The following is a 12,858-nucleotide window of genomic DNA, read 5'->3' as shown; positions in this document are numbered from 1 at the left end:
ACAACTGACAAGTGCATATTTCACACGCCATGGTGCCGAATTATGATATCTTTGTTGACCGATAAAAATTTCAATACTGACGAGTTTTGAATTCAAGTCATTGAATTTTATCGTGGTATTACGATATATTTGGTACCGAAGTCAAGTCACTGGTGCCTGACATGGGCAGCCAACCACAATAAAAGCCCGTCCGGGTGGTGTAACTGTAAATACGATGTAAGATAAGTGGGATTTCTGATCAAAACCAAAAAAGAAAGATAAGTGGGATACCAAAATCCCGGGGTTTCCATAGTTTCAGTTCCAAACCCTAAAAGAAAATGACATTTTCTCCTTCAAAAAATAAAATTCCAACCCTAAAAAGGACCTTCTTCCTCTTTCGGTCGTAGATTTCCACCCAACCTAAACACCTAAATCTGCTACCAAGAAAACCATTACAAAACCTGCTGGAGTTGCAGACATCAGGTTTTTAATTTCTTGCTGAACATTGTGTTAGGTTTTACCAAGAAAACCCCCAAAATTTTAGTTTTAATTCACAAATATGGAAGAAGAAACAATAGATTCACCTGAACCAGCATCACCAAAATCAGAAGAAGACAGATTTAGCTTATTACCTAATGCATTAATTCATCATATCTTATCATTTGTTGATGACATGAGAATCACAGTACAAATGAGTATCTTGTCAAATAGATGGAGATATATTTGGAAATCTCTCCCAGTTCTTACTTTCAGGTATGACCCGATAGTAAGTAATGGATTTTTTAGGGATTTTGTTGCTACAGCACTGATGCTTCGCGAAGATACTGATATACGTGCTCTAACTGTTCTATGGTTGATCCCCTTAATACCGACATTGGTATAGCTGATGCTCTTAATACATGGATACTTTATGCTGTTAAACGGGAAGTTAAAGAGTTGGTGTTTGTTATTGGAGTTAATAAATCTCAGTCGTTTGAGTTTCCTGAGTGCGTTTTTAATTGTGAGTCGTTGACGGATTTACATTTATACTTGGGTAGCATGTATCGTTCTACGCTTTGCCTGCCTGAGTCAATACATTTACCTAATCTGAAATCTTTGAAGTTTGAAGCTCTTCGTTTGTATGAAGATTTGATGAATGACTTCTTCACATGCTGTCCTGCTCTCGAGTCAGTAACCATAAGAAATTGTATTATGGGTGACTTGCAAATTGTTTCTCATTCACTTAAGCACTTTACCATGGTTTACTCATCCTTCAATGCAACTGTTAGCGAAGTGGCCAATTCTGTCTTGTTATTTGCTCCAAATCTGGAATCCTTTGATATCAAATGTCACCCGACACAGCTCTTTGGTTTATTCCTTAAATCTCTGGTAAAAGCTGATGTTGAGATGGTTGTACAAGAAAAAAGGAATAGTCCATACACATATTCAGAGCTTCCTGGCAAAGCGAAGGATATGTTTGCTAAGGCTATGATGCTAATGCTAGAAAAATTTCGTAGCGTGAAAGATCTAACATTATCTTCTCGTTTTATACAGGTATCTGTTAACGTTTATCTAAGTAAGATAACTATTTTGTTATGTTGATCGAACAATCCTTCCAATTCAGTGTATTACTTGCAAATTATTATACATGATGATGCATTGCTACTACCATACTTTTCGTTATTTCTTAACAGAATTTTAAGAATAATGTTATATACCTGAATTCGTTATTGTTTACTTTTGTTTATGCATTGCCAAGATTATCTCAAGATCACCTGACTTATTAAAGACTAATCCCCCTCAACTGCCTAATCTACGGCGTATGCAGCTGCGTACTTATCTTTCAAAGGACTGTGCTCAGGCAATATTATATTTGCTGAGGATTTCTCCTAAAATAGAATCTTTATCAGTACGTATAGATAAGGTAATAACTCGTGGTCAAATCTTTTGTTATTAGTTCTATTCTGTAATCTCGTTATACCGTTTATTTTCTGTTGGAACATTTGAGTTGCGCATTCCTACTTTGAAGATATATTATGTTTATCATCCAGGACTGCCTTGCCGAGCAACCAACAGGTACATACTGTGATGAGGTAAATATCACGTGTTCCGTATTACTTTTTTTTTGGAGGAAAAAGGATAGATTAATAAAAGAAAGTAAAATTGCATGATTTGATTATGCAACAAAAGTTCATGCTATTCAAAAGTGAACGAATATTAGAGGTCCTCTAGTGTTCCATCTTTATTGAATCTGATTGTGAGCAGTTCAATCTATGAACTGTTCTGTGGTGGCCCAAAAGATTAAAAGTTTCTTCATCTCTATAAACAACTGTCTGACTTTCCTCTTCCAAGAGAGACACTATGATTTCTTTCTTTCCAGACCTGCCATGTAATGTCATCAAGGAGTGGCTCCCAAATGTTATTCTTTCTACCGGATAGTTGATGATTAAGTTTCTGCTGCTGCACTTAATCTTGAATGACCTACGAAATGTTGTCATAATGTCTTATAGTATTGGCAGCGAAAACAAGAAGATGGGTAGTTTCTACATCCCCCTACACAATCGACATAATGGATCCACTATGTTCACCTCTCTATCCGGAGTATTTCTATTGGTGGAGTAGAGTTCATAAACGCTGCTCATTGCATGAAATTTACCTTCGGTAGTACAGGAACTTGACCCGTGAGTAACAGCATAAGGGCTTTAAAGGAGAAGGCTTTCATAGCACATTGATGAACTAAATGAGGAGTTTGAGTTAAGGAAGTTAAGCTCATCCACTTCTACCTGAGAAAGCATGTAATCTACCTGTTGTTCTGCATCTTTAGTTAGAGATCTTCTCCATGCTGCCAGTTCAAAGTTGGGACCACCGTGTCTGCTAGTACCAGTGTCTTACTGCTAACTTGAAATGTCCCTTTAAGATTGCCTGCACCTCTCCATGAGTCAGTCCAGAATTGAGTTTCTTTGCTGCTATGGGATGTTAATACTGAATTTTAAATTGATGCCTTTCAGTAACCCCTTCTGTGAATCTGGTTTGTGTCAGCAGGGGAGATGTTGGGTTCTCTGGTGTTAATTTTCTGTTGAACTACTTTTCTTTAAAGTGCAGTTTTCTCTTTACAATACCTCCAAATCAACTCTGAGAGTGGAGCCTTATTTGTTAGTTTCAAGTCCTTAATCCTCAATTCACCTTTTGATTTTAGCCTGCAGATTGTAGCTCAACACAACCAACACATCTTCATTCTATTATTGTGTTTTGTGCTCCATAAAAAAGTTTACATAATTTTCATCATACTTTTGTCTACAACAACAGGAGTAGGGATTAATGACATGTAGTGAACTGGTAAACATGCTAGGGAGTAGGGTGCTTCTTATAAGTGTTACTCTACCAGCCTCAGACAGAAACTTGCGCTTCCATGGATGTTTTTTGTTTGTTTTTTTCTTCGATTTACAATGCTGTACAATGTTGAGTGATTTGCTTTACTTATCAGTTTTCTGGTCATTTATCTAGATAAACTTTCCCTCGGAAAATATTGAAGAGTATTGGAAGCCAGGGTTGACATCACAATATGAACCATTGCACCTCAAAGTTGTTGAGCTGGTGGATGTTAATGGATCTGTTGATGAACTTCGGTTTATTGAAGTTTTCTTGAAATATGCTGTCAGATTGGAGAAACTGGTTCTTTATTGGAACTGGGATGGGTCAGATAATCTTATGGATAGAGTGATGAAATTTGATGAGAAGCTACGTTCATTACCAAAAGCTTCTTCCAGGGTTTCGACCTTATTCTACTAAACTGTTCTTGGTGGTACACCATGATGTCACTTTTCTGTTTATTAGATTAAGATGTTAGGGTTTGGTTTCGTGTTATTTCGACATAGTAACTTTTCTTTGTTCTGTACTGTTTTTGCATATCATTTGCATCATTATCTATTTAGAGGTACCTCTAATTTTTATAGATTCGAGAGTCCATCAAACTTGGTGAAAGAAGTTCTTTTACGAAAGTGATTAATCGAATAATGGTGTTGCTACTACTGTTTTAAGGAGATCATAAAGTTTTGTTTCATCATTCGCTGATCAGGAAATTGGATTCGAATTTGAGGTCACATTCTTGCTGAAAATGTTGCTGCTAATGAAACTAGTGAATCTGCCACTATTGCATGGAGCTGTATTGGCCTAGTTCTTAGAAAGTAGAAACTGTCTCTCTTTTAGGTTAAGGGCCTTAAGAGCAACTGCAGTGGCGCGATCAAAACCAAAGACTAAAACTAAAGACTAAAAGAAAGATCAAATTTTGGGTTTAGTCTGTGGTGCCACGCTACGGTAGCAGAGTATATTTGGTCGAGCGTGGATATAACGTTCGTTTGCCGTGGAGCGTGGATATAATGCTCGTCTGAAATGGGCGTATATATAACCAACGCCTGTCATGAGGCTGGATTAAACGAACGTTTGTTGTGGGGCGAACATATAACTCACGTCCGGATAACAGACGGATATATTGTTCGCGCCACCAGGCGCGGAGGTTAAACAGATGAACAACACTGGTCGGGATAAAAAACTGAAGCATAGATCTGCAATAAAATAGATTTATAGCTCCTCTATAGCTCCTCTTTCCATCCCGCTCTGCTTCTCCTCTTCTCCTTGATCAATTTTTAGTTGAGTGAATACAATGAGAAACTTCAAAAAGAGCACTACAATAACAATCAATTGAATGAAAACATTCAGACGGGGGTAAGCCATGCTGCTTCAACAAATTGTTTCCTTTTTTTTTTCACGATTACTCTTCTTCTTCTCTTTGATCAGATAATTGCTCTTTCAAGTTGTTACTTTATTTTATTTTTCACAATTATCCCCTTTCTTCCTCCTCTTCTCTATGATCAATCCTTTTCTTCTTCTTGTTCTTGTTTTTTTTTTTTTCTTCTTCTTTCAATTACTCCTATTTTCGTGGTATGATGATGCTTGTTTTGCTCGGTATCACGGAGATCTATATAGAGGTAACGAAAGGTTGAAATCATACACGGATTAGAACTCTAGTTGTATAGGAAATCGGAAACCTTTCCAAACTGCAATACGTACTTTCTCAGTTTTAAGCATAGATCACGCCTGGATGGGGCGTATATAATATGTTCCCCCCCCCCCCCGGTGAACACTTTATGACCGCCTATCATCAGGCACATATTATATTCACGCCTGGCGGGGTGTACATTTTACTCACGCCTGTTTCAAGCGTACATTATATAAACGCCGCACCATGGGACGAGAAATATACAACCGCTTCATGTGAAACGTAAGTTATATGTTCGCCTATTAACAAACGTAGTTTATAACTTCGCTCGACCAAATTTGGTTTTGGTCCGTGTTCCAGACCAAATATAGTCTGAAATTTGGGTTTAGTCTGGTTTTTGATCTTTAATCTGTTCGATTGCGTCACGTTTCTGGACCAAAAGTTTGAGTTTAGTCGTCCATTGTGGATGCTCTAAGGCACAATTCATTTTACCATGAGTGGCATTTTTATGGGCCATTAACGCGATACTCATTGTCATTTGAGTGTTGGAATTGGGGAACCCAAAGGTCCCAAAAATTGTGAACTATAATTTTGGGCATACCAAAATCTTCCAAGGCATACTGAATGAAGACAAAAAAGGTTGTGAAATAGCAAAATCAGATAACCTCTTAACCCAAAATTTTTTTAATGGCAAATCTGCCCTTTACGTATTAGTGTTAATAATCTTGATTAGTGATTAAATATTTTGTTTAGTGATTAAAATAATTTTCAGAATTATAAGAGTTGTTTAGATGAAAAATTTGAGGAAAACAAAATCAAAGTTTTGGTTTGGTTAAGAAGGAGAGAAAGAGAAGGAGAAAGTGGAAAAATTCTAATTCTTGATTCAATGGAGGATGAGGAGGGTCATCATTCATCTAAAAAACCTAGGAAAATACATATCAACTACAACAATGATCCAGAAATGGCTGATTTCTTAGATTATGAGAATGATTTTACACCCACTCAAACTCAAGCTCAAACTCAAACACAAACTCAAGATGATGATTTTTATGAGCCAAATCCTGATGATGAAGACATTGATGAGGAACCCAATGCTTCTAATACACAGGTACACTTATATCCTATACTTAATCTCACTTCTATAGCTCTCAATTATCAAAAGTTAGGTTTTTTGAATCATGGTTCGGCGAAACAGGTTGAGGTTCGGCTCACATCTATGAGCCGAATCTACCAATTGATGAACGGTTCGGCTTACTGAATCTGTTTACTGCATGTGCCGCACTGTTTGCTAGACACTAGTTCGGCTTATATGAAAGTTTCATAGTAAGCCGAACAACATCCTGAATAGCTCGGAAAAAAAAAAATTACCGGTTCGGCTTATATTTCGAAAATCGTATGAGCCAAACATCAATTTGTTATTTTTTGGGTTAAAATATTGTTATTGGTTCGGCACATATTGAGAATATCGTAATAGACGAACCTCGTTAATGTGCTAGGTTCGGCACATATTATGATTATCGAATACGCCGAACCCCTATGCATCTCTATCTGTGACTAGGTTCGGCTTGAAATTTCATGAAATTTCATGCCGAACTGTTCATATACACTTACAGGAAGCTTTTGTGAAGAACAGTTCGGCTAAAAACGCAACTCAATTTTGAGCCGAACCCAACACTGTAACCGTCATTTAATCGATGAAAAACAACAAATAGGAGATTGGGTTTGTAAAACTTGCTTTCTTATCCTCATTTCCGGAGTTGGAGATGCAGTTGGTTCAATTTATGGTTCAATTGGTGGTTGATTTTCAGTTTCTACACCTTCATCTTCAATTGGTTCTTCTTCTTCAATTGATGGATTAGAAGACGATTTGGTTTGCCTAGTCCCTGCTTTTCTTTGTACGAGTCATTATGTGGTTGAGTTTAATGGGCATACCAAATTTTTACGAATCGACAATTAATCACGATGATGAATTTTATTTTCGCAGGAGGGGGAAGAGTTCGGCTAGAGGAGGAGGAGGAAGAAGAGATGGTAAGGGAAACTGATTTTGATTTTTTAGAAAACTGATTTTAGATTTTTGTATTAAGGGAATATAGGTAATTGAACTACCCATAGGGTACCCCTTATAAGGTCACCCAAGATGGGACTATTGTTTTGTATGCCTAGAAAGATTTTGGTATGCCCAAAATCAGGGTTCAAAATTGTTGTAGTTGGACGAACTAAAACCTATTTTAGCCCCTTCATGGGCCGGTCGTTGCCCACGATAACTTTTAGTTTTTAGCATATATCAATTCCTGAAGTCATTCGCAAAAGAGACAATTTGTTTCACCAAAAGCAGATTTTTTTTGCTTCCAGAAGTTACAAACTTTTAGAAGAAAAATAACTTCTAAAAGATACCCAAACACCCTCTTAAAATACCAGGAGCATGAAAAATATATCCATGAATGCATGTAGCGAAAATTTGTACAAAAATTTTCTTAGTAAAATGGATATGACTGCTATAGAGGGTCTGAGACTAAATAAAAGAATATCCCCTCTAGATCGGAAAAGATCCTCTTTAAAAATTAGTTTTGTCCCGTCTACTAGAGCTTGAAAAATTCCCGAAAGTCCCGCGTATTCAGGTCCAACACGTTGTTATAGTTACTCAGAGGAAAATCATTCACGACAAAAGTGAGCTGAAATTCGAGTAGAGAAGGGAGACGGGATAATATTCGGTCCAAACAATCAAATGGGAAAGGAATACTGGTTTTGCGAGGAAAAGTTTGAGCAAGTACGAAAACCGTGTCATGTAACTGACTGATTAAAACAGAGGAGTTTGAAAGCTACAGAAAGAGAGATGGATATCGCATATTTTGCAGCTTGGTCAACCTAGATTTAGGGGCGGACCCAGGAATTTTAGAGAGGGGTGCAAAAATAAATAAATTACAACAACACTAAAAGACAATAAAAAAACATTCATAGCAACTGAAGGACATTACACAAGGTGCAACCTCAACCGGTAAGAGATCTTAGATGGGATATATTTTTCACTTTCGTCTAGAAATACAGAATCAAAATGAGTAGCCGGGACTGATCCTACGGATGCACTTAAAAGTGCTCCTAATAGAAAATTATTCTTGTATAGTTGTTGCAAGTGAGGCCCATATAGCGAATTTGCCTAGGGTTGTATAGTCAAGTGAAAGCTCAATCAATTTGGACGAGAGAGAGAGACAGAAAGAGGGAGACCAGGAATGGGGATGAGAGCAGTTTTGAGGAAGATTTCTCCTCCTATTAATATTTCGTTTTTCGAAGTCATTCTTATTCAGGAAGAGGAAGTGGGAAGAGGAAGTGGGAAGAGCAGATGGGAAGGACATATTTTTCTGGTGCGACAAAGATGAGAATTTGGGGAAAGAGATCATGTCAAAACAAAAGATTGATATATCTTTCAGATAATAGGAGTTTTGTGTAATTATACCAAAGCACTAAAATTTAACATGAACCTTACTTGTTTAACTAAGAATATCAAAAATTTCAAAATCAAATTGAACCAAATTAATTTATACAAAAACTTCAAACATTTAACTCGATTTAGATCAATTCTCCAAAATCAAACTGGGAGAAGAAAGTACTTGGTATTGCTGATCTAATTCACTAGACTCTATCGATGAAGAAGGTAATCAAATTATCACCGAATACGTAGATGAGAAAGTTAACAAGTTGCTTTCCGTTCGGTATTTTAGGGTGTGCAAACATGGTATATTTTTTCCTTTTGAGCTAAAAATCAGGACACTTATTAGGGATTTTGAAAATTAAGGGGGTGTAATTGCCAACCCTTGCATAGGGATGGCTCCGCCCATGCCTAGATGGCTCCATGTGCACTTCATTTAACCGTATCTATAGATTAAAATAGTAAAGAAACCATCGATTCACTGTATACATCCAGAAGAAAAGAAGGAACAAGTCAATGAGAGTGACTTTTGAGGCTCCTCGATGGCTGGACCCTGGTCAATTTTAGTTTTAGAGGGGTGTACTGGATCAAGATTTATCTAGATAAAATTAGATATTAGTTATATCCGAATCCGGTGGATTTATAATGTTTTTAAGGAATCTTTAAGATTCTTATAGATATACTAGGTATCACCTCGGCCTATGGTCGGGCTCAACCTTTTTTGTTTTCGTTTTGCTGTTTGATCGGCTGGTCCGTATTCTACCAAAATCTTTTTTAGTCATTCGCAAAACTAATTTAGATTATAACGGTCAAACATCGAGCTTATAAGTTAGTTCGGACTTGCGTCCCTAGTATTTGTGGTTGTGTCAAATTAACCGGGCTTACAGCCCCGGCCGTGGTCCCTTGAGGATACCATAGTATTTTGTTGATCGGGTCAAATTAGTCGGGGTCGTGGTCCCTTGAGAATACTATAGTATTTTGTTGGTCAGGTCAAATTAGTTGGGGCTTACAGCCCCGACGGTGGCCCTTAAAATTCCCTAATGTTTTGTTGGTCGGGGTTGTGACACTTAAATCTCGCACATAAATCTTTACCATGTTTTTTATTTTATTTGATTTTAAAAATAGCTTTTAGATTAGTTGAGGCTAACTTAAATTTTCCTGAGAAAGTTATGGTACAAATCATTATGCTTATTGGATGATTGAACGTTCAAATGACTTATTTGATGGACCAGAGTATATCTGGTGTATACGAATAATCTTCATGGAGGGTCATCCACCAAACATAATCCAAACAGACCCTTAGCCATATGTTTACCGTGAAGATGTATTAGTAAGGAGATATTTGGTTGCATTAAACATAAAACCTCTTACCCAATTCACTCCTCTTCCTCTATTAGGTTTTCTTTCTTCTCCTTTCCTCTTTAGACCAATTTATTTTTTAAATCATCAGCTCTGTTTTATTTTATTTCACCGTATCCATCCTTTAAATCATCCATAATAATAACTTAGTATTAATAACTCAGTATTATTATGATATAGAGAGACGAAGTTAAGAATTAGAAGTCGTTAATGGAGGGGAAGAACTATAGATAGAAGACCATCTGTTGGTGAAACCGTTAAAGAATGATGCTCTTCTGTTCTATAAATACATCTACTTAGTGTTAGCCTATATTAACGGAAACTTAGTAAAATTAGGAAATCCGACGCTACAGTCAAATTAAGAAATCCAAGGATCCGACGCCGTTAAATAATCTTTAGAATTATATTTTTATTAGAAAGCCAAGGGATCGGACGGACGTCTATATAGGACATATAACCGATCAATCTCCATCGTGGGATGACGAAATCGATGGTCGGATTTGTAAGACTACACACACAACACTTCTTTTTATAATATAGATGATTCGGGATTATAATGGATTGTCTTAGGAGTAGTTGGATTTTTAAAAATTGAAGTATATTACAAATTAGTAATACATTTGAAAAAACCAAGGCCATCATGATTCCCTTAAGAAAAAAAATTGAGGTGGTGGTGGACGGTGGTGGTTGGTATGTGTGGTGTGGTGGTGGCGGTGATGATTGGTGGTGGCGGCGGTAGTCGATGGTGTTGGTTGTGCTGTTGTTGGTTGGTGGTGTGTGGTGGTGGTGGAAAAACATAGCATGTTGTGATGAAAAAAATTGTCCGTAAGAATCCATGAAATTCTTGTGGTTTGGGTTAAGAAAGATATAAGATAATAACATACATATTTGTCTATAAATATCCATAAGAATTCATATATATCATATTCCTTAACTATCCTAAGAAATCCTAAATCAATTGAATGCCTAGGATATTTGTAGAATCTAATCGAATGCCTAGAAATTTTTAGGATTGTTAAATATCCATTTAATTAAATACCTAGACGAAGACTTTTATATATAAGCTTTACTGTAGTATTGTTTGCATGTTTTTTGATTTTGTCGATAACAGTGAGAAATATTGAAAAAAGAATGAGCATACCTCTCACAGTGAGACACGACAATTTGATTAAGGTTGCACAACTTGGCATGTGACGGAAGTACATGGACAATGACGATTACGTTTGGTGTTTTTCATTGGCGTATATCTTGAGAATAGTACACATTGTTGTATAGGGAACTCACATTTCCATTGATGCTAATATGTGTACGCATTTAGAGAAATGAGCGACCAACCGTGATTTTAAACATTACAAGGAAAAAGGATTCTTCATTGCTTAAACCATGCTTCAGTGATTTTGAGATGTTTTGCGAATGCCGTAGAATTACTCTTTGTAATTTTACATGTGCACATCTTTTCTGTGCAAGCTGGTATTTGAAAGGAATGATTTTTTAGGGACCATGGTTTTTTTGAGGGGACCATGGTTTATTAGGCCACCTTTCCTATAGTGATAAGGGATGTCCTAAAATATTGAAATGACTAACCTACTCTTAACCTAATTTAATTTAAAACCAACCTAATAACCACCTATATATATATATATATATATATAACCACCACCTCCTCCCACCACCACCGCCCATCACCGCCGATTACCACCACCACCACCTCCGATTATCACCACCACCAACCACCGATTACCACCACCACCGCCCACCACCACCACCGATCCCTTACCACACCACTACCCCACCGCCTCCGATTATCACCACCACCAACCACCGATTACCACCACCACCTCCTCCCACCACCACCACCACCGCCTATTTAAGAAATGTAACAACATCAATGCAATCACAATTAAGTTCTATTACATGATAATTTTATCGAGTATAAAAGACACCAACCGCAGCCTGATTCTGCCATGGGACCACTCTGGAGGTATTTTGCAACAAATCCTTCACTTTAATTTGATTTTGATTGCTTCAATCGAATAGAAATCATCAAAATAGGGTTTTAGTAGGAGTTACAGAGCCATGTTCGGTCAGGCCGATTTTCCAAAAAAACCTAGTTTACTAACCAAACTTCTTGAAAATGAAGAACACGAAGAACAGTTCGGTTCTATTGGATTTAAAACTAAGTTACCGAACTCTCTGTTCGGTTGTTTCGCAAAAAAATTTAAAACTACAAAGTAACCGAACTCCACCCTTAGAACCGAAAAAAAAAACAAATCCAGTCTAACCGAACTGTGTTGTTGTGGCCACTATCTTGAGTTCCGAAATAACTGAACTTAGCCAATAGAGTTCAGTTTTTTCGCAAAAAATTTTAAAACTACAAAGTAACCGAACTTAGCCAATAGAGTTCGGTTGATTCGCAAAAAATACTTTTAACCGAACTCCTTGTATTAGAACAACAGAAGTCCATAAGTTCGGTTCCTTCGCAAAATAAGGATATCACCGAACTTTAGTTTACGAAAATAATGAGAAGTCCACAAGTTCGGTTCGTTCGCAAAAATGTTAAGTTTTCTTTGTAACCGAACTCTACCTTTGAAATTTCGTAACCGAACTCTACCTAATTCGCCAAGAAATAAATTTCGTAGTAACCGAACGTTTTCCTAATTGCATATATGCATATATAAGCCCAGTTCGGTTGATTCGTAAAATATGTTGAAGTTTGCGAACCAACCGAACACACAAGATGTACCCAAATAAATTGTTAAGTTCAAAGTTCGGTTACCTACCATTTTATCCTAGGTAACCGAACATTACACTGTACGACCAAAACCTCCATTAACGAGCGAGTTCGGTAACCTGCGTGTTTGGAAAACGTAACCGAACTACACTTTCAGGTGTGTTCGGTTACATGTTCTTGACATATGGTAACAGAACTGACCCAAATCTACATAAAAAATTTCATTTTTTTTTGAAAGTTTGGAGCAATTTAACCAACATTATCTAAGTTTGAAGCACACCTGGATACCCAAATACCCTTCCTCCGGTTGTGGTTGGTAAAATCCGTCGTTTTTCATGTTTTCCTTCTTCATCTTCTCTAACTTTACTCTCTCAATAATTCTACTTCTTT

General features: G+C 37.0%; 1 protein-coding gene across 3 annotated transcripts; it reads left to right on the top strand.

Annotated features, from left to right (window-relative positions):
- The first annotated feature begins 267 nt into the window (after nucleotides 1-267).
- Nucleotides 268-3,990, top strand: LOC113282265 (putative F-box/LRR-repeat protein At3g18150). Of its 3 annotated transcripts, none has more exons than XM_026531254.1 (4): nucleotides 268-1,512; nucleotides 1,787-1,882; nucleotides 2,010-2,051; nucleotides 3,463-3,990. In XM_026531254.1, exons 1-4 carry the CDS (start codon nucleotides 829-831, stop codon nucleotides 3,745-3,747), a joined length of 1,107 nt encoding a protein of 368 aa, XP_026387039.1. In that variant the 5' UTR covers nucleotides 268-828; the 3' UTR covers nucleotides 3,748-3,990. The 3 variants fall into 3 exon arrangements, with proteins under 3 accessions (XP_026387039.1, XP_026387038.1, XP_026387040.1); XM_026531253.1 differs by having other exon boundaries at nucleotides 1,718-1,882; XM_026531255.1 differs by having other exon boundaries at nucleotides 1,718-1,882; nucleotides 2,010-2,034; nucleotides 3,463-3,641.
- Nucleotides 3,991-12,858: the final 8,868 nt, after the last annotated feature.

This window comes from Papaver somniferum, chromosome 5 (genome assembly GCF_003573695.1).
Source record: "Papaver somniferum cultivar HN1 chromosome 5, ASM357369v1, whole genome shotgun sequence".
In the NCBI taxonomy this organism is placed as follows: Eukaryota; Viridiplantae; Streptophyta; class Magnoliopsida; order Ranunculales; family Papaveraceae; genus Papaver; species Papaver somniferum.
This window is presented reverse-complemented; position numbering and strand designations above follow the sequence as displayed.